This window comes from Brienomyrus brachyistius, chromosome 19 (assembly GCF_023856365.1).
Source record: "Brienomyrus brachyistius isolate T26 chromosome 19, BBRACH_0.4, whole genome shotgun sequence".
Classification (NCBI taxonomy): domain Eukaryota; kingdom Metazoa; phylum Chordata; class Actinopteri; order Osteoglossiformes; family Mormyridae; genus Brienomyrus; species Brienomyrus brachyistius.
Genome location: NC_064551.1, coordinates 7,779,775 through 7,803,671, shown reverse-complemented (window position 1 = coordinate 7,803,671; position 23,897 = coordinate 7,779,775). Strand labels below are relative to the sequence as shown.

Sequence of the window (23,897 nt, the reverse complement as noted above, 5' to 3'; positions counted from 1 at the left end):
CGAGTCGCGTTTTACAAGCCCACCGCTCAAGCACTGATCAGAACTTCTACGCGAGTTTCAATTTAACAATTTGACATGGTGAGTTTAATTTACGCAGGGTGCCTGACTTTTTGGAAAAGGAACAGTCCAAGTTTAAGTGTTTTTGTTTTTTTTTCCGATTTCTAATAAGGTAGCTACACTTTTGTATTTTAAATGTCCGGGTTTTGAATTACTGCTTCTGTAACAAGCAGGGCAAGCTAATATATATATATATATATATACTGTATATGTAAAAGGTAACCATTTGTAAGCTATGCTACTCGTGTCATATGTGTGATAGCTTGTTATTACGACACAAACATTATAAAACACCGAAATACATTGTTGCGTTTCGTCCATCGTTATGAAGTTATATGCGTGATTCCTATTTTTGCAAAAGCCACAAGCCAGCACCAAAAACACAGGCTCATTTCAAAGGCATCACGTTTGGGCTGAGGAGCTACCGGCCAAAACATCTGGAAAGGAAGAGTGGGAGATAAAGCCACTGCAGTTATTTGATTTGTGTTCCCTGGCTTGTTTGGCTCTTTTTTTCTCCCCTTCACTCCTTTTCCCATGTGATTTACAAAGCTGCGCTTCTCACTAAAAGCGGGGAAGTGTTTCCTGTGAAGGTCTTCCCATCACAATCGTTGCCAACCAGAGAAGTAAAGCCCCAACAAACTGCACACTGCCCCCACCCCCAGCAGTGGTGACCGCTGCGGCCAGGTGAGCGCCTCTAGGATGGCGGGGCATTCCCAGACTCACTAGTGCACACTCTGGTCCACGAGGAGCCGTGAAGAGCCTGGCGGACTAGCGGTCAAGGCTAACGCAGTAAATCTGTTTGGCAGGCCTGATAACGCTGCCTTCTCCCTCCTTTTTATGACCAGAACAAAGTTGGAAGAGCATTGTTACAAAGGCAAGGGTTACAACAGCAGAATGGCAGGAGTGAGAATCGTTTAATTTTAGGGCATCGCAAGTCCACGGGCCAGCCAACAAGAGCCAATGGTCAATCAGCTTTTGCTTTGCACTTTTATGTGTTTGTGACACAATAAATCAAAGAACCAACCATTTCAACCACAGATGACCTATAAACTAAACAAATCCCTTCTTGTGATTTTCCGTTTACAGCTTTTACTCTTATCGTGAAGTGATTTAATATTAATCTCCACGACAATAAGTTACTGAATAGACAACTGGGCTTCAAGATGCCAAAGACCCAGTTTTATTTTGGAAATTAATTGCAAATAACTTTGGTATCTCATGCTCATTATGTACTTTGCTTTCTGACTTCTGGGTGAATTTATGACCCGACCTGGCCCATCTTATTGGCTTGACGGAACTCTGTCTGGGAGTGGGGGGCGGGGGGGGGTATGACAGTACAAATCCTCATTTCCACAAATGCCAGAAATCAGATCGGTACCAATTAGCAAGTGGGTGTAGCTCCCTGTAGAGGGTAAATCCATGAGACAGAGCAAATAGTACAGAGGTTGAGGATTTTAACACTTCTAATGTCTAATACTTAGTATGAGTGGTGACAGAGTGCATAGATCTCAAGCTATGCTAGTCACTCTGGACAAGGACAACCTCTAAACAAGTGTCGAGAGGCGCAGGGTAGAAGAGTAGGAGAAAGGTCTGGAATGTCACCAAGGAGTTGGTGTGAGGAGAGCTTGAGCACAAGGGGAGAGCAAGCAGATACCAGCAAGAGGGGGAGACACACTTGTTTTGGCCCAGCGGACTGACATGACTGCAGCAAAGGTCTCCACTGCAATGGGGGTTGAGGCGGCCATACCCCAATGTTCTCAACCAGATGGTCATGTGACTGTGTGACCACATGACCGAGGGATGCAAAAGTCACCGTGACCCACGTGAAATGTGCAGAGTCGGGGGGGGGGGAGAAGCAGGGGCTTGATAACAGCCATCCCCCTGAGAGGAAACATGCAGCTGCACGGAAAGAAGTTAAATTAGAAGTTAAATGGGGGGGGGGGTAGAGAATGTTGTATGTCTGTGTCTGGCTGTGGGTGGGAACACCTTCGCCTTCCAAGCTTGGCTATAAATGGTCTTTTCATTTTATTATCAACATGTAAATTTTCCCTGGTCCAAACAGCTATGACTGGTAAGTGTGGTACTTGGTACTGCCAAGGTGCTGATGTTGAACTTTCTGAATCTGGCAATGTCCAGCCAAGGCCCAGCCCTGCGGGTGACCCAGCCACCCCCAGCTCACGGTTCCTCCTCTGGGCAAACAGGACAATCGCATTCAGAGAAGGCCCTGCTAAATGTATCACACGGACCCACCCTATGTGACCATAGAAATTTGCAAAAATGTCACAGACCAGTAAAAGTTATTGCTGCTGATGGATCGATCGACGGGAGAGATTTAGAAAGTTTAACCACTTCATTTTTCTTGTGCAATCAGGACGCAGGAGCATAAATCACACAAAAAACAAGACAAAATATAGCAGAATAAAAAAATAAACAAATGCACGCAATGAAAATCACATTTAGATTTATTTTTTGAAAAAGGTCACAAATAATTATAAATCAAATTAATAAATTTTCATTTTACAAACAATTCATTTACCAAATGACCACAGTCGACGTTTCCATTGTGCCTCTCAGTGACGGTCAGCCACGTCACATTCATCACAGCCCCTCGACACAAATACGCTCACCGTTCTAGTTACGCCTTTGTATCATTTCACCATTTGCTTACAGTGCATGAATGTACTAGGGCATGTTTATTTCATCCTGTTTATTTGCTGTCGGCCCACCACTAGGGGGCAGCTACAAAAATAGACAATGTGTGGATTCTGATCAGCATATTGTACTTACGCCGCAACAGTGAATGAACAGGATGAAAGGCACGGCTCCACTGCTGGAAAGAGAGAGACACGTAACCAATTTTTGGAATGCATGACAGTTGGGACGTATGGCATGATGTCACAGGCATGCGGCATTATTGTTTTCCAGAAGCCATGGTAATTTAACCAACAGTTTATATGTTAATATTTCTGAACTACTTCACAATCTAAAGCAGAAATAAATGGAAAAAAAACCTCAAAAGCTAAAAAAAGCTAAAAAGCTCTCGGTACAATTGCACAAATAAAAGGTGCATCTGCTTTCGGCTGCGATACAACAGCCGGTCAAGTCTCTGACAGCTAAGTCAAAAATCAAAATATCCCCACATGCGGGCCAGGCATTGAGTGCATGTTGCATGTACAATCCTGTACAGGAAGTGGCCTTGTGACGCTTTACACAGACTCCACAGGGTCTGAAGCAAAATCCAGGGATGGACAAATAAAAACTCAGCTTAACGGTCCCCGTTATCCAACATACAATATCTTCCCCCCATTAATAAAATAGAATTTTTCAATGGTTACTTTATAACAATACACTTTAAAAGGACTGTTACAACTGAGTCCAACAACTGATGCTTAATTTAATCTGAAAATCAGAACGTCAGTGCTGAAATGGTCTTTGGGGACAAGAGTAAAGCAAACCAGATTATTCTGGATGTCCTGAACTTCGAGGAAGCTGCCAACAGAGAGAGAACATTGAGAAAGACACACTCTGACAGATAAAAGCGCTACCCCCCCCCCCCACACCACCCTGGACAACAGTGCTCCAAACTAGATCAAAAGATGATCTGATTGTAGTTCCACCTCAACTCTCAACTCTTAACTTATAATAAAACATTCACAAAGAAAATCAATAACCAAGTGACGACCAAAAGGTTATCTGAAACCAGAAGGTCGTCTGAGCCTGCTGAGGGGAATGATCAATGCTGTCGTCTAATCGCGGCACAGGCTTCTGCGACAGGCTCAAGGAAATAAAGCCTTGAGGTACACAAGCAGCGATCACACACAGCCATGGGTCACTAACCAGACAATATGGCTTGAATTCAGGAGGCAAGACCGAGTGAGACGGCTTCACTCGCAAAGCTACGTCCAAGAAAGACAAAGCGCTTGTCACAATGCCTAAACATGGACCAAAACAGGAGAGACTGCCTAGAAGAGATTCATTAAAATCAATCCATTCACCTTCAAAAATGCATCAAGAAACTGCTGACAATAATTACTGACACAATACCATTAAATTTGAAGTTCTAGGACTCATTCACTTCAACTTACACGATATCTAACACAATTACTCAATTACACCAATATATCGCAAAAATAAAGACAAGTCTATTAAAAAGCACGAGTTTGACGTTTAAAATGATGGTTTCTTATAAACACACAGATGTAACACACACAAAAACGCTCAAAAGAGTCGTTTTCACGGAACGCTTCATGAAATTAAAGGAAACCATCAGACATACACACGTTCTTCTACAAACCACGCAAAACATCATTACATAGGCAGTTTAAACCGGTACAGCTACTCAGTGTCAGGGCCAGGCACTGATGAACTCTGTACTTTGCAGGACTGCTGGATGTAGATAATTCACACAAACAAGATATTCAAACTTTCACATGGGCAGTCGTGTTTCTCCCCTTTGATGACCCTGATGTAATGTCCACATCACGGTCATCAAAATGAAAACATTTAAGATTAGGTCAGAGAGGCACTCAACAACAAAGACCCCAGACCAAACCCGACCCTAGTCATACTGGGAACTCCAGTTCCTTCCATTAACCATACAGGGGACACCAGTAGCCAGTATTAAGCCAAGCCCACGGTGACCCTATGTCTAACACAATCTTTGCTCTCTGCTAACCACGTGGAACTCCTAACCCCTGAGGAACCTTTTCAAAACGGGGTCGTTGAAGGTCCAGACTAAATCAGCTTTGTTTATCCCAGAATCTATGAAGCTAAAGCAAAGCATGTTCCTCCACAGCGTTTTCCCAGTTTTCACACACTGGAGTTTGCTCATAAATGGCACATCTCAGAACATTTTTTATTTTTTTTTTTTAAATCATTGTGTTCATAGTTGATGCTTCCAACTACAACGCAGTTCTTCGGTAGATTCATGCCAACAACTTGCATGAAGTTTAAGGTCTAGGATCTTTTACAGTGGAGTTCTAGAACTAATTCAATTTTCCCTCACAGTGATTGATGCGTATTCATGAATTACAAAGACGGTATGCAAATATTGGTGACAACAGCACTCGTACCAGTGTGCATTTTAACTCCCCACGGACAACCGTAGGGTGTCTCCATAGCCCAAACATGATTGGCTGTCTTTTTTTTTAATCACAGTACATGCAGACAATTGGCCGCCCTACAGTGTGGCTTTAGAGTTTGGCCAGGTTGTAGAATAGTGTACAGTCTGTGGTCCTAATGAACTGTGTTTCATGTGCAGATGACAATGGTTTTCCTAGACCCCTCCCCATCACCAGGAAGGGTAGAGGAGCTCAGCATGTTTGCCAGAACATTTACATAGGTAGGTTGGGGGGGGGGGTGTTGGGGGTGGTATTACAATGCTGTCTCTAGAACATTGTGGGTTATGTCGCAGGTAGAAATGGTAGTCTCCTCCTTCGACAACTCTTCTTCCTCCTCAATCCTGTCTCCCTCCTTGTGGTAGATCCTTCCATTGCTCTCCTTTTGGCCCATCTGGTAAGGCTTTGTATCTATTGCCTTCGACTGAGACACAGACAGAGGCAGACACACGAAGACACCTTCTGTCAAGGATGGCCCGATCTTAAATGCTCACACCGTGTGCTAGATTAAGTCCAAATTCAAAAGCGTAGAGTTACGACATCCCCAGAAGTTTCTTTAAATTTCTGAACCAGAAACTGAATCGTAGGAGTTTGAGGGACAAACCTGTACAGGCGGTGACCTCGGCTGCAGCGGTGTTGCGCAACACAGCCTGTCCTTGTAGCGTTCGGGCAGGAAGAAGAGCAGATTACCCAGCACAGGGTACACAGTGCCAGGAGTAACATCCTTCTCCTTCATGGGACCTGGAGCAGAGCACAGGAGTATCTGCTGAGCAGACCGGCATCCTCCCATCTGCTGCGTGTGTTCTGAGGGCGGTGCTCTTTTTGATGGGTGGCAGTGCAGCGCGGTGAGGGTGGTGGGTGTGGTTAAGCAGGGGTAGGGGGAGCAGCTTGGGGAGGATGGGCAGGTGGGGCTTACCCGTGAGCAGGCTGACGATCAGGCCAACCACAATCACGGTGGTGGAGTTGTGCACGCTGTACCACATGTACGACAGAGAGTATAAAGCCCGAAGACCTGTCGGCCTGCTCCAAAGGAAACATCTTTTAGGGATCGTCTGGGGTGCTGACCATAGCACACATCGCAGGCTAAGAGCTACGGACTTTCTGATGCTTATTGGTGACTTTTTATTGATGCGTTTCATCAATAACGCAATTGCTAACGATTTTTGCCAGAATTTCTTCTTACAATTCAGTTAACGTGTTTATAATTCAGCATTTTTCTGCCATAGCTAGTTCCTTAACCCTTGCCTGGATTTCGCTGTGACAGCAGTGACGATAGAGGTGAGATTGCCGGTGCCAGGCACAAGAGTTGGTGAAGGGGGTAGCTGGAAGCGGGACATGAAGCTGCCGATCCCGATCCAGAAGGCCATGACCAGACCTGCCACCAACCCAGTTATGGCACCCTGGGAGGGGACACAGCTATGAGGTCAGTTCTGAAGGGATGCACGACACCGTCACTCATTTTGAGAACGCGGCTGGTCTTCAGACTCATAAATCTGAAATCTCAACACAAATTTGGATACTCGGGGAAACACAACCCAAAGTCAGTCTTTGTTCATTTTGGCTCAATCATTTGGTTGTAGCCGTTTCTTGTATCAATGAGAAAAGACTTTCAAAGCCCAACATCTGACCAGAAAGCAATGACATCAGCACTTACCGCAGAGTTTGCCCATGGGAAGAACATTCCAAGGCAGAAAAGGCCGAGAAGGGGACCCCCTACCATCCCAAAAATACTGAGTGCCGCCTGGCAGATGAAGGGGTCGTGCCATGGGGTGGGGAAGGGAGGGAGAATTTTATATCAGTTTTAATGCCATCATAATGGTTTAACTTCCACGCTCTGACACGGGCAAGAGGATGGTACGTGAAGGAAAACAGGAGAATTCCTAAGCAGGCAGGAGGCGTGACAGGAAGAGGGACGCATGCTACTCACTGCACCCAGAGGTGCATCGGCCTTCCGACGGTCACCTTACCTGCAGTACAGATCCCATCTGGGAGGCTATGTACGCCATGGCAAGACACACTAGCCCATAGGACAAAGCTGCACCAGGACAGGGGAAGAAGAAAAGGAAGAGCCAGTTAGCTTCAGGTTCCAGCCCCAGAAGGGAAAGTCCTGTCATAACAAAACTGAGATGGAAAACTTGTTAACAAAAGGTCAGAGGGCAAACAGCAAGTAGTAACTGAAAGAAAAGAAGGTTTCAGTTTAACATACTGGAAAAGCACAATAGATCTAAGTAACCATAACACAGATGGGAAACATCAGCAGTATGTTTACATACTAGTCCATAGCAGTGAAGTCCTTAGGGTATGTTACTAAGCATTAGCAGAGAGCCTAACAATTAAGGACATGCCAGCCAATTCGATTTAACTTCACGTCTCTTAACGTTTCAACTGGGAATGTCGGGTGGCCATCAAGCACCAAAGGGATGAGTACAGTCTACTAAGCCATATTTTGGGCATTTGCCATTGTAGAGGTCAAGGAAATGAACTTAGGATTCAATATTGTAGGATTAATTCCCAGGAGGTCCCTTGCTGTGGACGCTGAACAAATATGGATGGTGCCAAACTGGGAGAATAAACCACTGCTGACCGAGACCCTTGGACAGCAGCGTCGCCCTGGTCTCCGTCATCGTGGGGAAGTGGGGCTTTATCAGGTCCTCCATGGTCACCGTGGCCAGGGAATTGAAGGCAGACGAGATTGTGCTGTGGCGGAAGGGTAATACAATCAGTACAGATGCAGCAACACTAGGTCACAGCACCCCCTTCTGGTCACTGATAAGATTTTTTAATCAGTCCATTACAGTGAGCATATAACATGTGACGTAGGTTTTTTTGTTGAAATACCAAATTTTCTCTGACCAATAGAGTTCTGATGCAAGTTTATCATTATCATTCTAACAGGTCTGGATGCTGTTCAGCCAAATGGCTACTTCAATATTAGTTTAAATACTAGAACTCGTGGCCATAGGTGGAAATTGGCGGGAGAACATTTTAGACTGAATTTGAGGAAGCACTTCTTTACACAGCGTGTAGTTAGAGTATGGAATAGTCTTCCTGCCAGTGTAGCGCAAGCTAAAACCCTGGGCTCCTTTAAATCAGAGATAGATCAGATTTTAACAACGCTGAGCTATTAGTTAAGTTCTCCCCAAATGAGCTTGATGGGCCAAATGACCTCCTAAATGTCTTATGTCCTTACAGGGTCTGTACCTGAGGGCTCCACTGAACAAGCAGGCGACGAAGAGACCAGGCAGGCCTGGCAGATCTTGTAGCACGTCCATCACAAAATATAGCACCATCTACAGGAGAGAAGGATACATAAACAGCATAGCTAACCCCCTTCCAGAACATTTACACTCTTCAGTTACGGTAGATTTTTTTTTCTATCAGCTAGGCACAGAACCACCTGATTCATTTCGCCATCATGAACAAATCCATTTACGTTATTTAAAAAGAACCCCTTCAGGACTATAAGTGAATGTCCCTGCGTTACATCTGTAATACTTGAATATTTTATAAGTTTAGTGCCCAGAGATTGAAGGATGGAATAGGTTAAAATTAAAGATGGATTATTTATCGAGGGTTGGAGATAACCATGGGCCAAGAAGTCTTGCTTCTCCAAACCACTTTGCATGGGCAGAAGAAAGAAGCCCATAAAGTCTCAAGGCTCCAGCCAAGCAACTTGGACTCACCTGGTCGTTTGAGAAAACGTAGCCCTTGTCCAAGGGGCTGTCGTCACCATAACGAGCAAACATCACCAGACCCATGAGGCAGCCCATCGCCAGGACAATCTGCTGGCAGGGAAAGACCATATAGCAGGACCTGAACAGAGAGATGGAAGGAGACGGCTGAAGACGCAAGAAGACACGTCTGTGAGTACAGGAGCACATGACGGATTCAAGATCACACTCAAGAACAGTTCATGGATAATGAGTTCAGAGGCTTTCCTTGACTCTCTGATACGCAGATATATTTCAAAATAGGATTTTCACAAATCACAACTAATTGTCATACAAACCCGACAGATTGGACGTAATGAATAGGAATGCACATTCTTTTTTATAAAGACTGGGAAGATTCTTGTAAACACAAGTTGAACAGATTAATTCATTTGAAAGTGCATCAAGTGAGCTAAAATTTATGTTCTGTGGTGAGAAAATTTTGACCTGAGCAGGTCTGTACCAGATACAAGTGTCACTTATCCTAACGCGGAGTTTCTCAACCCAGTCCTTGGGGAGCCCCAAGACGGCCCACATTTCCGCTCCCTCCCAGCAAAAAAAACAAAAAAAAAAACATGGACTGTCTGGTGGTCCCAGAGGACTGGTTTGAGAAACATTGTCCCAATGAGTCTTTCATAACCTCACAGTCAATGAGCCACCCTCCAGGGAACAGGCCTTGTTACTTTAACAAAAGGCTTGGGTAATATGATGAGGCGGGGTGGGGGGGGGCATGGTGCTCACATGACAGCCTCCTTCTCAGTGCGGGAGCTGAGGTATCTTTGCACTTGGGCCTGGTTCACCCCATACAGGGCCAGCATGAGGAAGATCCCACCCACTCCCAGGGTCCAGAAGGTGTGCCTCTCCAGAGGGTCAGGGTTCAGACTGCAGGGGAGAGACACGCTCGTTCCCATCAGGTTCCCCGTGGCCATAGCAAATCAGCTTCTTCTTCGGTTACAGCTAATGGCACCAAGGTCTAGCATGGTTCTGAGAAACAGTCAACCCCTCGGGGTTGTGTAATGTTATAAAGTGGAACAACACGGGAAAGGTCTGGACACCTTTCTTAAAAGAATGGAATTTTGTAAGAAGGTGAAAAGTGCTTGTTGGAGTTTTACTGAAAACTTTTTACTTTTTACAGAAAAATGTTCTGAGGGCGAAATGAAGAATGATTAGTTCAGGGAGATAACCAATCAGATTATAAAGGAGGTGGGTCCAATCAACTAGAGGAGGCGGGATCAAGACATCTGATTGTCTGACATGTGTCTGTCTGACATCCGACCACGATCTGATTGGTTATCTCTCTGAACTAATAATTTTTCATTCTATGCTCAGAACATTTTTGTGCCAGTAAAACTCCCGTGAGCGTGACGACGTGCCAAGGGGACGAGACCCATGAGAGCCACTGGGATACTTACTCCAAGCCAGCTATGCGGCTCCCATTCTGAGCCTTCCTCCAGACCTCAGCGATGCCCCCAGCCTGATGGGCCCCCACCACTATGACCGCCAGCTGGCCCGCGAACATAACCACAGTCTGGAACACATCCGTCCAGATCACGGCCTTCAACCCCCCCTGCGGTGTACAAGATGCATTAAGGCACATCGCAGTGAAAGCAGAACACACACAAATGGACTTCATATACCCGACCAATTACTTTGAGAAAAGTTAAACACCCCAAAAAAAAAAATACAGCAGTGCCAATTCCTTAATGACTGGTTGATCTATAACTTAGCCTATTACAACAGTTTACAGATAACCCCCATTTTCTCCCAGACACACACAGATAAAGGACTTGGTTCCACAGTAGAGATAATGATCTTTAAAACAACTAAATCGATTCCAAGCACATCCAAGCCACTGTGCTTACATCTGCGGGGGGTGACACAATGCAGTTAAAAATTGTAGGTAACATGAACTGAACCGTAAACACAAAGAGGCTGAGAAAAGGTGGAGAAGCTCACCAGTGTTGTGTATAGAGTACAAACAAGACCCATGGCCAGCACTGCCCCCCAGAGGTGAAATCCAGTAACTGCAGAAAACAGTACAAAGCAAACAAAAACACCAGTGGTAATTTAATAAGACAGAAAAACGATATAGGTTAGACAGGAATGCACGATAAATTACAGCAGTCTTGGATTTCTGCTGCTTTTACTATTTATTTTTCAGACACTCAAGTGAAACCCTGTAAAGCAACCACACGATTCTGCACATTGAATCCACGGTGTTCGTTACCTGCATTAAGGGCCAGCGCGGGGGCGTACAGGACCACACCCATGTAGACCACCTGCAGGGGGCAGCGGGAGGGGGTTTCAGACCCAGACCTGGCTCCACAAGGCCTCAATTTCACAATATTTTTGTTTGATTTTTAAATTGGCAAGAATGAAAAACATATAGTGCATACGCGAATGATAAATGATACCAGTTACTGCACTATTTTAAACTTAATTATTTGAAAGCAAACACGAACATCAACAAAATCCAAAGACAAAGAAGGACACAAGAAATTCTTTTTCACATGCTGTACCCAAGTAGAGCAGAACTGTAAAAATCAGTCAGGTTTTAAAGTGCAGAAAATAAATATGTGTATTTACAGGGGCTTAGATTCTTGTCCATAAAATCTGTGCATTTTTACATATTGGTTTTATTCAAATTTTCTCAAATGGTTTTAGTTTAGCTCTCATAATGTATGTAACCATTTCTAGAGGCAAACTAATTAGCATTTGTTTTATTCAGTGTTTAATATTTTGGCTATATATGCTTTTCAATGAATGAGACACATTTAGCCATTTTTATCCTTTTACCAAAAAAGCTCAGAGCTCAGTTAACCATTAGAGAACAGCACAAGGTGATTTAAGGTCTTTGATGGTGTCAACTAATGCCACAACTGGACTTAAATTGGAGTATGTCTGGTATTCCTCCAAGCGGGCTCTGCTGTCGTACCTTTCAAGATGTCATGCCTGTAAGGGAGCCAATCACAATAACAGTGCCGGTGATGTGTGTGTCCCTAGTGTTTGCCCATGTACGTGACCGAACAAGTCAGAGTGCCCCGGAATGAACCCAACGTGTTCTGCCGGCTGCATTCAGACTGCGACTGGACAGATTGTGTACACAGTCAAGCGGGTAAACAGCACCTCTTACACACATCTATTACTGCTCTTCTCTCCCAGCTCAGTACATCAGCGCAGGCGAGCAGCCACTGTCTGCATTAGCCAGGTGACATCAGCACCTTCCACATAGCGAGCACAGGATTCATAAATAAGGGGTCAAATGAAGGTCACCAGGGCGAACCCTCATGCAGTCCATTATTACAACTGCATGGAAAAGCAAGAAAACACACCATACCGTACTTTCATTAAAGCGATAATATAGACTACAGACTGACTCAGCATATCAGGAAAATAATGAATGAAATAATGACCTGTGTGGTTGGTTCTACAAGGTCTATGGGGTTGACAAGATTTATATATGATGCCACACTTTTTGTCATTTTGAATAATTGACTTCTTAGGAGGGTGGTGCAGTGGTTAGCACTGTTGCCTCACACCTCTGAGTCCCGGGTTCGAGTCTCGGCCTGGATCACATGTGTGTGGAGTCTGCATGTTCTCCCCATGTCGTCATTTCCTCCAGGTACTCCGGTTTCCCCCCACAGTCCAAAGACAAGCTGAGGCTAATTGGAGTTGCTAAATTGCCTGTAGGTGTGCATGTGTGAGTGAATGGTGTGTGAGTGTGCCCTGCAATGGGCTGGCCCCTTATCCTGGGTTGTTCCCTGCCTCGTGCCCATTGCTTCCGGGATAGGCTCCAGACCCCCCGCGACCCAGTAGGGTTAGGGTTAGGGTTAACCTGCTGCTTATGCTGGTGGAGGTCAGCGTAGCCCTCTGAACTGAGACCGAAGGCCAGCATGGGGTACCAGACCTGCCAAAGGAAAACTCGCAACTGCCGCGAAGCTGGCAGCCCCCGGGGAGGGAACTCCAATAGCCAGGGCACTCACCATCTGAAAGATGAAGGTCACAGTGCCACAGATCCGCACGGCTTTGTTGAAACGCAGCTCAAGATACTGCAGAGGGAGGGGGAGCGGGAGAGAGGGCACAGGGTTCAAAACAGCTCACTTAATACCAGAGCCAAAGGTTGTGCGCTCCGATAAGTCACTTCTTAACTCTTTTACGTCTCAATATTGAAGTCTCAAGGCCCTTTTGAATCCATGACCTTCAAATCGCACACACACACACACACTCTTAGTTTTCTGATAAGCACCAGGCTACACACCAAAGCACAACAAAAGGTTAAATAATCCAACATGGACCATGTGTTCACGCAGTTATCTGACAACTTTATCCAAAGCAACTTACAGTAGAGATGTCACAAAATTGTGTGTGCTCTTTGGGATTGGAACCTATGACCTTTGCGTTGTGAGCACAATACACTACTTAAGCTACAGGAACTATATTATTCTGGGGGAAAAGAAATAATTTCCTACAAACAAAAAAAATATCGATATTATGTTAAAAAAAACAAATCCCCATATACTGTACACATAGTAACTCAACATAATAACTTCCTTCAAGCTATTCAACATATGTAATATCGGCATTTTGTTTCTGTAGTGAAGGTAAATAATAACCTAATTAAAAGATTTATCACCTCAAAAAACTGTATGGTTGAATATATGAAATCTTATTTAAAAGCTTTAAGAAAAACTTCACCATTCTGAAAATCTACCAGCTATTTTGGAAAGGAGATGCGTTTCCACAACAGAGTAGGTTAATGTTCACGAAAAGGACAAAGATAACACGGACATTATCCTCCTCTGTCGTTCCTACAAATCCCCTCTGGTTTCCTCCCATAATTATAGCATAACCTTGTAATCATGGAGTCATAACAAAAGGATATGAAACAGGAAATCCACAAATCACATGACCCTTCAAGTTCCACACCTGATAGGCACTGGTGAGGCGGAGCCTGTAGAAGACAGGGATGAAGACGTGGGCTGGGATGAGAAGACCCAGCAAGTAGGAACAGCCCAGAAACCAGTACTGTGTTCCATTGGCATAGATCTCCGAGGGGGCGCCCAGAATGGCTACAGCTGACTGGAAGGTGGCCAGCAGGGAGAGCGAGACTGGCAGGCAGCTCATGCTGCGATCGGCCAACAGGAACTCCTGCGTGGTGCGCTGGCGCCCCCCGGAGAAGGCGTAGAAGAGTCCGATGCCCACTGAAGCCACCAGGAGGATGGCGAAGATCACGTAATCCACGATGGTGAAGTGCATCTGAATTGCATCCGCCATGGCTGCAGGTTCGAGAGCCTGGCAAGATGTGTGTGTGCGTGTTTATGCTGGTAGTGTAAATCTGTAGGGTGGGGTGGGGCCTGTTTCAGACACTGTCCCCCGGAATTCGACAGGATAGCCTTCTCCAAACCTCAACCATAGGGTCCTCAAGGTTAGCAGGCACTGCTCTGCAAGGGAAATGCACGACAGACATTTAACACCTGATTACCCCCAGTACTCATTTACACCTAAACCCTAACTCTGGCTCCCTCTTAATCCTCTATTTATTTAAAGTCCTTCACCTGAGAAACTAACGGTTATTAAAAGAGGGCAGGTTGAAAATGCAGAGTAATCCCTCACACTGCTGAAACTGCAGAGGCGAGAGCCAGGGTGAGGCGGCCGGAGCCCCCAGCCCACAGATTACCCTGTTTAGACTGTTTCCAGGGGCGACCGGCCCTCTGTGTTCTGGCCACTATCTGGTCGTCTGTCCTAAACGTCTTATAAAAACATTTTGTATTGTGTTATCAGGCATTGTCATAACCCAAACCTGCATCAGTTATTGAAGTCCTACCCCCATTCTTTCAAGCAAACATTCAGCGACAGATGTTTAAAACTCATCCAGCAATATGATAGGTGACTGTAGACCTTGTACTTTGTAAATGAAAACGTTTTTTTTTTTTTTGGAAAAAAAAAAAAAAACCTTTTCCTTCCCTTTAATTGACCAATAGAACACAGCTGTTGTACAACTGAGCAAAGTACTGCATGAAAAACAGCCCAGACAATAACATAAGCAGCAAGAATTAAAAGTACGACAATAAAAAAACATGCGTATAGAGTAAAAATACATGCATTGTCAATTGTTTCCACTTGTCAGTTAAGCAACTACATAAGTGATTATTAAACCATTAACAATCATAGTGATAGTTGATAAGAATTGGATTAAATAATGCAGGGAATTATGACATGGTGCAGATAAAAACAACAGATACTCACCCTCGGCACCCTGGCTGACAGACGTATATCAGCCTTCAGTATCTTGCTACTTTCAGAGCAGGATAGTTGGTGGCAAAGAGGAGGGAGTGGCTGTCATCCAATCACGACGGCTGAAGGAAGGAGGGGAGGAGCATATTTCCAGGAGCCAATAGTAACACCTTATTCTTTGAAAGACCCCATATATTCCGTAAACGTGGCAAAATAATGCATTAAATCTTCCTCATAACGGATTGCGAAATTCCCAACTGTAGCCGTGAAATAGAGTAACAAATGAAAAAGCAAATCCATGACAACGTACATATGCTAATATTACTGCCAATGAAAATAACTCATCTTGTCACATACCCTTTAATAATGGAACGTTTTCGCGCAAAAACACTATATTTCGCAACTAAGTCTTGCTCAACCCAACTGACAGCCCAGTTTCCACACTCCCTCGGGAATCGGGGAGGAACTCAGTTATGAAAGCGAATGGAAAGTTTAACCACACATTTAGGAAAAAGTGAAGATGCTCTACAGGAATCCTGGTGAGGGATCTGACCCGAGACCTCAGCTCAGCCAATCACAGGTCTCCTTTCAAAACCGGCATTCCCAATTTACTGCCTAGAGTAGAGTTAATGTCGTAACAAGACTCGCGGAACCTAAACCCTGCACTGGTGCTCACCCATCAAAACAAATTTAGAAAAAAGAAAAGCAAATAAACAAGCACAAGGCGGCATATCATCAATGATAAAGAGATCGTGTGGAAACAGAGGGCATGACGAGGCCACACCCACCCTTTCAGGAAGACGCAGAGACACGATGGAGACGGCAGTCACAGACAGACACTGTGCAAGTACAATTACGCAAAGTTTGATAAAGTAAGAGAGCTGACTTTGGCTAAGCAATAAAACCCATACAGACACAGACAATTTGATCTAAGCTCAATCACGGTAACTTGAGAAATATAAAAGAAAAGCCAGTATACTTAATTTAACCTGGGACCCAATTCGAGATAATGAACACGCTATGCACTCAGAATGAGACCAAATAAAAACGTAACCAATGTCAGAGACGACCGATTCAAGATGTTAACCCCACTGACTCTGAATGTTAGTCTCCCCAAAATGGGTCAATTTGGAAAACCACTAATTGCCCGATTCCATTTCCTGGGCAGTGTGCAAAATTCAGCTCTCAAAATTAACATTCACAACAAAAACGTTACAGTCCAATTATCTATTTAGACCTTTTGAACCAGGTAACCCAACTGTTGAGCCCCACAGAAAAATGTTTAAAATATTTAAACATTACGTGGAGACCTCTATTCCCCCCCCCCCCCAGTTGTATGTAAATAATTCCACATTATTTGTCTTTATGTAGACCGAACAACAAAATCAGAGAAACTGTTTTCTGTAAATCTAGGTGCAAGGTGCTTATCTTGCATAGTAAGTACTGGCCAATTTACTAGCAATTTATACAAATCTGTGAGGCGCTGAGTTACCTTCAATGCTACGTTTGCATTTTCATGTGGGTAATGCCGCTTATTCTCAAAAGCAATTACTTTTTTTTTAACCCAGCTGGATATTTTACTGGAACATTTCAGGTTAAAATTCTTACTCAAAAGGCCCTACTTAGAACCAAGACCCTCTGGGGTCTTGAGCCAACAGTCCACCCCCCTTAACCCACTACACCAAATCATCTTACCAGTCAGTAATAAACACAGGGACTCCAGTTGCTGGCCAGCTTTTTTTTACCAGACACACTACGGCCCATGACCTCGAGGCCCAAAAAGATTCCTGCAATCTTAGATAAGCCCTTCAAGACTGCGTTGACGTTTGTGTCTATAAGGTTAAATTCCATCACATCACATAAAAAGCTGATATGTTAGTTCCTTGACTGATTATGAACTGAAGCATTTTCCATCACACATTTTTCTGCGTACTTCCAAACTACTAAGAGACGTTAAATTGAGAACAATCAAAATATAAGTACATCCATCCATCCATCCATCCATCCATCCATCCATCACTATACATCCAGTTCAGGGTTGTGGTGAGTTTGGAGCTTATCTCTAGAAGCATGAAGCACAAGGCAGGGGATACCCTAGATGAGGTACCAGTCCATTGCAAGGCAGGCATGCACACACACAGACACACACACAAGTTTGTAATAATATCTATGTGGGGACCGCCCATTAATTTCTATGGGGAAAAACTCTAATCCCAACAATGACAACCTTACTGGGACAATTCGCCCCAAAACTGAAAAAGATACATTTCAGAAGGCCTTTAGTGCAATCTATCCATCTAGGTCGCTCTGCTGGGAGTTGCCTAGTTTTGAAGATACCGGCCATAGAATTGTTGGTCTTCTCAGGAATATAATGGAAGTGAGTGGCATTCTTTCTGTGGTGGTTAAAGTACCAGAAAAGTACATTTGCAAAATTCGACCGCAACGTCTCTTACCAGAAATCATGACCCACAGAAGAGACCGCAACGTCTCTTACCAGAAATCATGACCCACTTACCCATTATAGACTACTCTTTTAATGAGCAGTATAATGTAGGAACTATTTTCTTCTACCATTCTACTATGTTCTTCCACGCACCAATTGTATCACTGCACAGAAGATATGAGCAGAAGCACTCAGGTGATATCTTCAGCACAGTGATACAATCGGTATGTGGTAGTTTGGTAGAAGTAAATTGTTCCGACATTAAAAAGAATTGATTCACTCCAGTTACATTCCAGAGAAGCCCGACATTTCTACAGCTGATGTCTCCAAAACTAGGTAACCCCCAGCAGAACAACCTAGATGGACAGATGGCACAAAAGCCTCTTTTTTCAGTTTTGGGGTGAACTGCTCTTTTATCACTTACCCAGCCCTAATTTTAACCATCAGTAACCAAACAAAATACAAGACTTTAGTCCATTCTAGTTTTTTTTCATTGCAGTCGCAGATTTGTATAAAATTCAGATTACTCTTGTGAGGACTGCAAAAACGTCCCCACAACACATGATCAAAACAATTGGTTGTGGGGACATTTGGTGCACACAATGTAGGTAATATATACATGCCTCAAAAACAAAGAGAAAAACTAAGCAAATTCCACACACAGAATTTAACTCAGAAGCATAGAACTGTGTTGTAACACTGCTGCCCTCTGACCCCCAACAATCAACTCCTATTACATTTTACCCAGGAATGTCACCCTGCTATAGACCGTCACATTACTCAGCCCATCATGGTGCTCAATCAGGGCTTAACGCAAAAAGCAGTACGGCCTGATGGCAAAGAACCAAAATGTTTCTATTTTTTTTTATGACATTGAGCTGCTATTGTCTTCCCATCTTTTGCACAAGATCTGGTGAGTTCTTCCTTTAAGTCCAATTCATATTATTGTTATAGTCATGGTGACCCGAAGTGCTTCACACTAACTAATGTTATGCAGTCATGCACTCTGGTATGCAAATAGATCAGAAGGAGAGGGGGGGGAATATGCCCAAAGCACATGCCTCTATGCAAATTTACAACACAAAATGATATTTCACTAAATTTCCAAACACAAGAACATCTTATGTATGATGTAGTAAGCATTCTGCAACCACCACCCCCCCACCTCCCCAAGCACATTTTAAGCAGTTCCTCACAGTACAGTTCCCCATTATGAATAAAAAGCAGGTTTGTTAGGAAACAGCCATTTGAGAGCGTGCTCCTTTAAGATGAAAATGACTTGGCGCATTAGCCTGTAATCGCAGCTTCTCGGGTGATCAAACGGCGCAGGGCCGCGGTGACAGCGAGTCCGTCTCGATTCCCCTAAGCCGTCGTGATCAAGCACTGGGCCTCGGCGACGGCCGATGAGTCCGGCTCGTTACGAGTCAGAGACCCCGGGGAACGCAGCTGACCGCGGTTCTCCCAGCGCAGAGCCTGTGTAACCAACAGTCAGGCGCGCAGTCCTGCCATCAAAGCCAGTTTATCCTGCCCGCGTAGGAGACGGGAGTCTGGATCCACACCTTCACAGCTCTGGCCGCCAACTCAATAGGCATAACCTGTGTTGGGGGGGGGGGGGGGGTTGGATAATACGCTATTCGGCCACATGGCGTCTTTCACAAACGCCGCCAGTCATTTTCTGCCAGCAGCTGCCTCAGATTTTCAGAAACGGCACTCCAGACCCAACAGACACTCATACTGTGGAGCCATCTAACGCAAAGGTTCATAAACAGAAGCATGCCCCCCCCCAATGGCCTTCCACCACCAGCAACACAGGGGCTATATATACACTGAGGCGTATTTATTCCCCCCCCCCCCACCCCAAATGACCTTGCAAGAAAGTAACTATGAGCAAGCTTTCATAAACACATTTTGTAAACAGTGAGATCTGACTTAAATCTAATTTTAAATAAAGTGGTTATGAATATACAAATATAAAAGAGCAGTATATTTATTTAGAGATGCCTTAACACATGCTTAATATTCTGAATTTGAATTCAGAGAAATCACATAACCATGTTAATATATTAACCTCAGAGCATATTACGGGCCTCTGTGTTAAAGACATGGTGGCTATATCGGCAGACCACAAAAAGCATACCACAAAAAGCAGACCACAAAAAGCAGACCACAAAAAGCAGATCGCAAAGTGACTAGGATACGTGAATTCTAGGGAAAAAAGGTGTGACTAAGGCAGCACACAGCCGGCCCAGAACTGGACCGTTCAGCATTTTCAAACAATCCGCAGTAACGTGACCGTAAGACATTACCATGTGTCCTCTGCTCAAAAAGCCACAACACTGGCTGGCTAAATACAGTGACCTGGATCTGAGTCCAAGACAGGCAGCTGACATCGGGATCTTGGCTGGTTACCATTACTGGGTGAGCCATTTCAATCTTCACCAGTGCTTTGCCTCTAACTGAACAGACGGTCAATATTCACGCATTTTCCCTCTGAGTAATACCTGCCATCAGTTAATTTCTCAATACACACTGTTATCTACTGACGCAATATGAACCTCTGTTGTTTTAACTGAAGATCTGTGTATTTCACCATGCTCGTGTGAATGGTATGTTCTCAGCAAATAAAAAAAGTAATAATAGAAGCCCATTTATTGTAGTACTGCATGGTACGCGTGTGGAAATTGCAGGGAAGGCCCACAGTTGCCTGGAAACGGGGATTAAAACCGTAAGTCATCAGTGATCGTGCAGTTGAAGCAGACTAAAGGACAGCCCTGTTCCATTCAGGTAACTGTGACAACCACCCCCACCCCCCACCAAAACCCCAGCCTACAGGCATGAGAACTGGCAGGTGCCGGTGTGAAAAGGCTGAAACAAGAAGGGTAAGCAAACCTCTAAACCAGAGTTCCCAATTCCAGTCCTGGAGGGCCAGTCTACACCACAGTTTACAGGTTTCTCTGCTCAATCATACCTCGTTCAGCTTACCAGCTAATTGCCAGGTTTAATAGGTGCATTTGAGCAGGGAAATCTGCAAACTGTGGTCTGGACCAACACAGAAAACAGTTGAAGAAAACCAGACAAAAAAATTCATTTACTATTTTCTGAAGAGCAGCTGCCGTTAAATTAGGTTTTTCCAGAAAGGCAAATCATTACAGTGGTTTTAATGAATGACACATTTGTGGCAAACTGAACCCGGACAGAGTTAAGGCTAACCTCTTACCTGGACCATCCGAGCATCACTTTGTCATCCAACTTCAGTCTAATTTTTTATCAACAGCTTTTAATGGGTATGGCGTCCCTAACAAGCACAATAGCTCTGACATCACATCCAATCCCACTACATCATGGCTATAAAAATATAGAATAGGCCTTCAGTCATTAAATACATAACCACTACTTTCACCACCCACCTACCCAATGTTAACAAAAAGCCAATGTTTCATGTCTGTCATGATTCATGTGATGGGAAGCCCATAACAAATGCTTCTTTACATCTGGAACAGGTGTTGTGCTGTACGGGGGGGGGGGGGGGGGGGGGGGTAACAGAAACACCAGAAACACAAAATAACAGAAACACCTCATAATACATTCATACTACGGACCTGGTAAGGAGTACAGCCTCCCTTCGTTATCAGAGCAGATTCAATCCACAAAATACTCTCATACAAGTCATGCAGAGCTGTGTGTAGTGGGACATTTGCCTATCCATCAAGAAGAAAAAACTTCCGGTCCTTTGAAAGATGAAAAAGGTTTGAATCTATTTTCCCACTATGCACTCCGGAATTCAAGGGTGTTCAAAGATACTGAGGTTTGAAAGCATTTGACCTAATCTTGTCATTGTAGAAACCATTCCTGAATCAATTTAGCAGTGCATTTGGGGCAATTTCAGCTTGGAGTGTGAGAACATTACCAACATTTTACCATAGGCCTCACTCTGGTCCTGTACAATAGCCTTGTGGGAGTTTTTCTTTCTGAGGGCAGAAAGAAATATAACTGGTTATCTCTCTGAACCAATCAGATTTTAGAGGAAGTGGAGCCAAGGAACTGGAGGAGGTGGGGTCAAGACATCTGATTGGTTGGTCCTGCCTCCTCTAGTTGCTTGGACCCACCTCCTCTACAATGTGATTGATTATCTCTCTGAACCAATCATTTTTCCTTCTGCCCTCAGAACATCCTTTGTATAAGTAAAACTCCCATGAACGTACAAAGGCCTCTTGTTCCTTGGCCAATACATGCTCAGGGCTCCAGGTAATGTGTCTTTGTGAACTGGCCTTCGCCACTAGCATTTGACAAATAGCAACCATGCCACAAACTGCAGCCTTGTAAAGCTCACAATGTACAGCTGTTGCTGATATTGGGTCACAAAGATTCGGTTGTGAGGAGATAGTTTAGCGGCGTTTACCAACTAATCTATTATGCGTTTGCCTGTCCCTCTCTGCGGTCATAATTTAATTAGTATTTTGACTTGTTAGTTAGCCTGCATTAATAAGACAACTCAGATCCACTGAAAGTGTCGATTGGCTAACCTCTTTAAAGCTGAAACATACTGCTAGTTGCGATTTAGTTGTTTCAACGTTAAAGTCGCTTATACGTTGTGTTGCTGTTATTTTCCCACCTCCTATATCTCTATCAAGTCTTTCCCTAAAAATCTAAAGAGAAACTGGAAGACTTATGCCCTCTTTGCTTTACCAAGCAATATTATGCTGCAAACAAATAAAAACATTTTATTTACAAAACAATAGTACGAGCAAGTGCCAAACAACCTAAAAATATCTAGCGATCAAACTCATCACTAAGTATTCTTACGTCTATATTCTGACATCACTTTTATATAATTCAAGGATGAAATTAAGAGAATTAGATATTACCAAATGAAAAGGTTACCGTTTGTGGAACAAAGAGAACAGCAACAACCAATATTAGTTACTGGGAAAGCAACCCAGACTAAATTGTGCCATTTAATTACTTGAGGTCATTTTGACACCATAACCATAAAGGTAGATTAACAGCTAGGAGTGCTGTCCAGGATTCACACTGCGTGACCCAGTAACTTCAGGCACTAAACTACAGAGGAGGTACATAGCTTACCAATTAAAGGAGCGGACTGGCATTCTTGAAAATTATCAAATCATCCTTAACCTGTTATAACTGTTGTTTTTTTATAGATAAATTTCCATTGCAACACTGAAAGGACTGTGCAGTTTGCATCACTTAATTGGTACTCCAACATAAAAAAAGTTCTTGTTAAATGTTAATTAGTTATTAACCACTCACAACGTCATGCGCTGACAGTGTCAGTATGACTGATTAGGCTAAAACAGATCATAGCACCAGATAATATCTGGACACCTCATTCTGCTGGGAAAAACCCACTTGTCCCCGTCCTCGATGACGCAAGACCACGTATTTAGGCATGGAACCAGGCATCTACTTACCATTGTCATGGCAGCTTTTAAATGAGCAATGGTCCCCCCCCCTTACCAGCCAACAACGTGGTAGCATTACTCTATAAACTAACTCTTCACACAGATCGATCGATCTTTGGTCCCAGTCACACGTTTGACAGTAATCAACTATTCCTTTATGACGCCAGCGGATGCGGAGATGGAAATGCAATATCTAAATAACTGTAATGATAATTAGTGTGAACGATAGCCGTTGCACGTGAAATCCAAAATGAACATCCAAGGACAAGTCAACTTCCAGTCGAGATCTAAATCTAAAATTTAGTTCCTGACGCGTAGACATCCAGCAGTACTGCCTGGGACGACTGGCCAAGATTATTTTATCGTGAGCTAATCATCTTATTTTATTTTAAGCCTTGAGTTAAAGTAGACACACGTTGCCAGCGAATCGTATGGAAATTAGGGTAAGACACCCTGTCCTGCTGATGTAAGTATTTGTCACGCTACCATCAAACTGCGTAGCTATGTCAGTCTAAACACTCTCTAATCGTTGTATCCCTAAAAAACGCCAGTGCCTAAACAGCGGCTGCTCTTACCACCGGAGCGGCAGTTCATCTCGGCGTCTGACAGCGGAGTCCCCCCTCTATCGCGGTCCGAAAGTCTGCACGTCGGCGCCGATCCGCCCCCTCTCCTTCAGGACGGTTAACAACCGCACATCGCTGCCATGTGCCGATTCCTTCCGTCGCAGCAAACGCACATCATCGCAGTCGTAACACCGGCGATCCCAGCCAGGCGTGTATTTGTATGAATCATAATGTCAGGAAATATCCTCTTATGTTTTATTTTCCTTATCTAGGAGCGAGATGCACCTCTAACAGTCATCGCTTATTACAGGTCTTTTTACGATAAGGTTTACAGCATTCTTTACCTATTA

General features: G+C 44.0%; 1 protein-coding gene across 2 annotated transcripts; it reads right to left on the bottom strand.

The window, feature by feature from the left end:
* Positions 1-2,501: 2,501 nt before the first annotated feature.
* slc5a6a (solute carrier family 5 member 6a) lies at positions 2,502-23,708 on the bottom strand. Of its 2 annotated transcripts, none has more exons than XM_048985222.1 (17): positions 23,560-23,708; positions 15,131-15,240; positions 13,811-14,325; positions 12,868-12,933; positions 11,112-11,163; positions 10,841-10,908; positions 10,297-10,451; positions 9,626-9,766; positions 8,858-8,987; positions 8,376-8,464; positions 7,759-7,871; positions 7,142-7,209; positions 6,829-6,915; positions 6,420-6,574; positions 6,091-6,194; positions 5,779-5,915; positions 2,502-5,598 (listed from the first exon to the last, which is right to left on the bottom strand). In XM_048985222.1, the coding sequence occupies exons 3-17, from the start codon at positions 14,156-14,158 to the stop codon at positions 5,431-5,433; spliced, it is 1,881 nt and encodes a 626-aa protein (XP_048841179.1). In that variant the 5' UTR covers positions 14,159-14,325; positions 15,131-15,240; positions 23,560-23,708; the 3' UTR covers positions 2,502-5,430. The 2 variants fall into 2 exon arrangements, with proteins under 2 accessions (XP_048841179.1, XP_048841180.1); XM_048985223.1 differs by lacking the exon at positions 23,560-23,708 and adding an exon at positions 22,994-23,130.
* Positions 23,709-23,897: the final 189 nt, after the last annotated feature.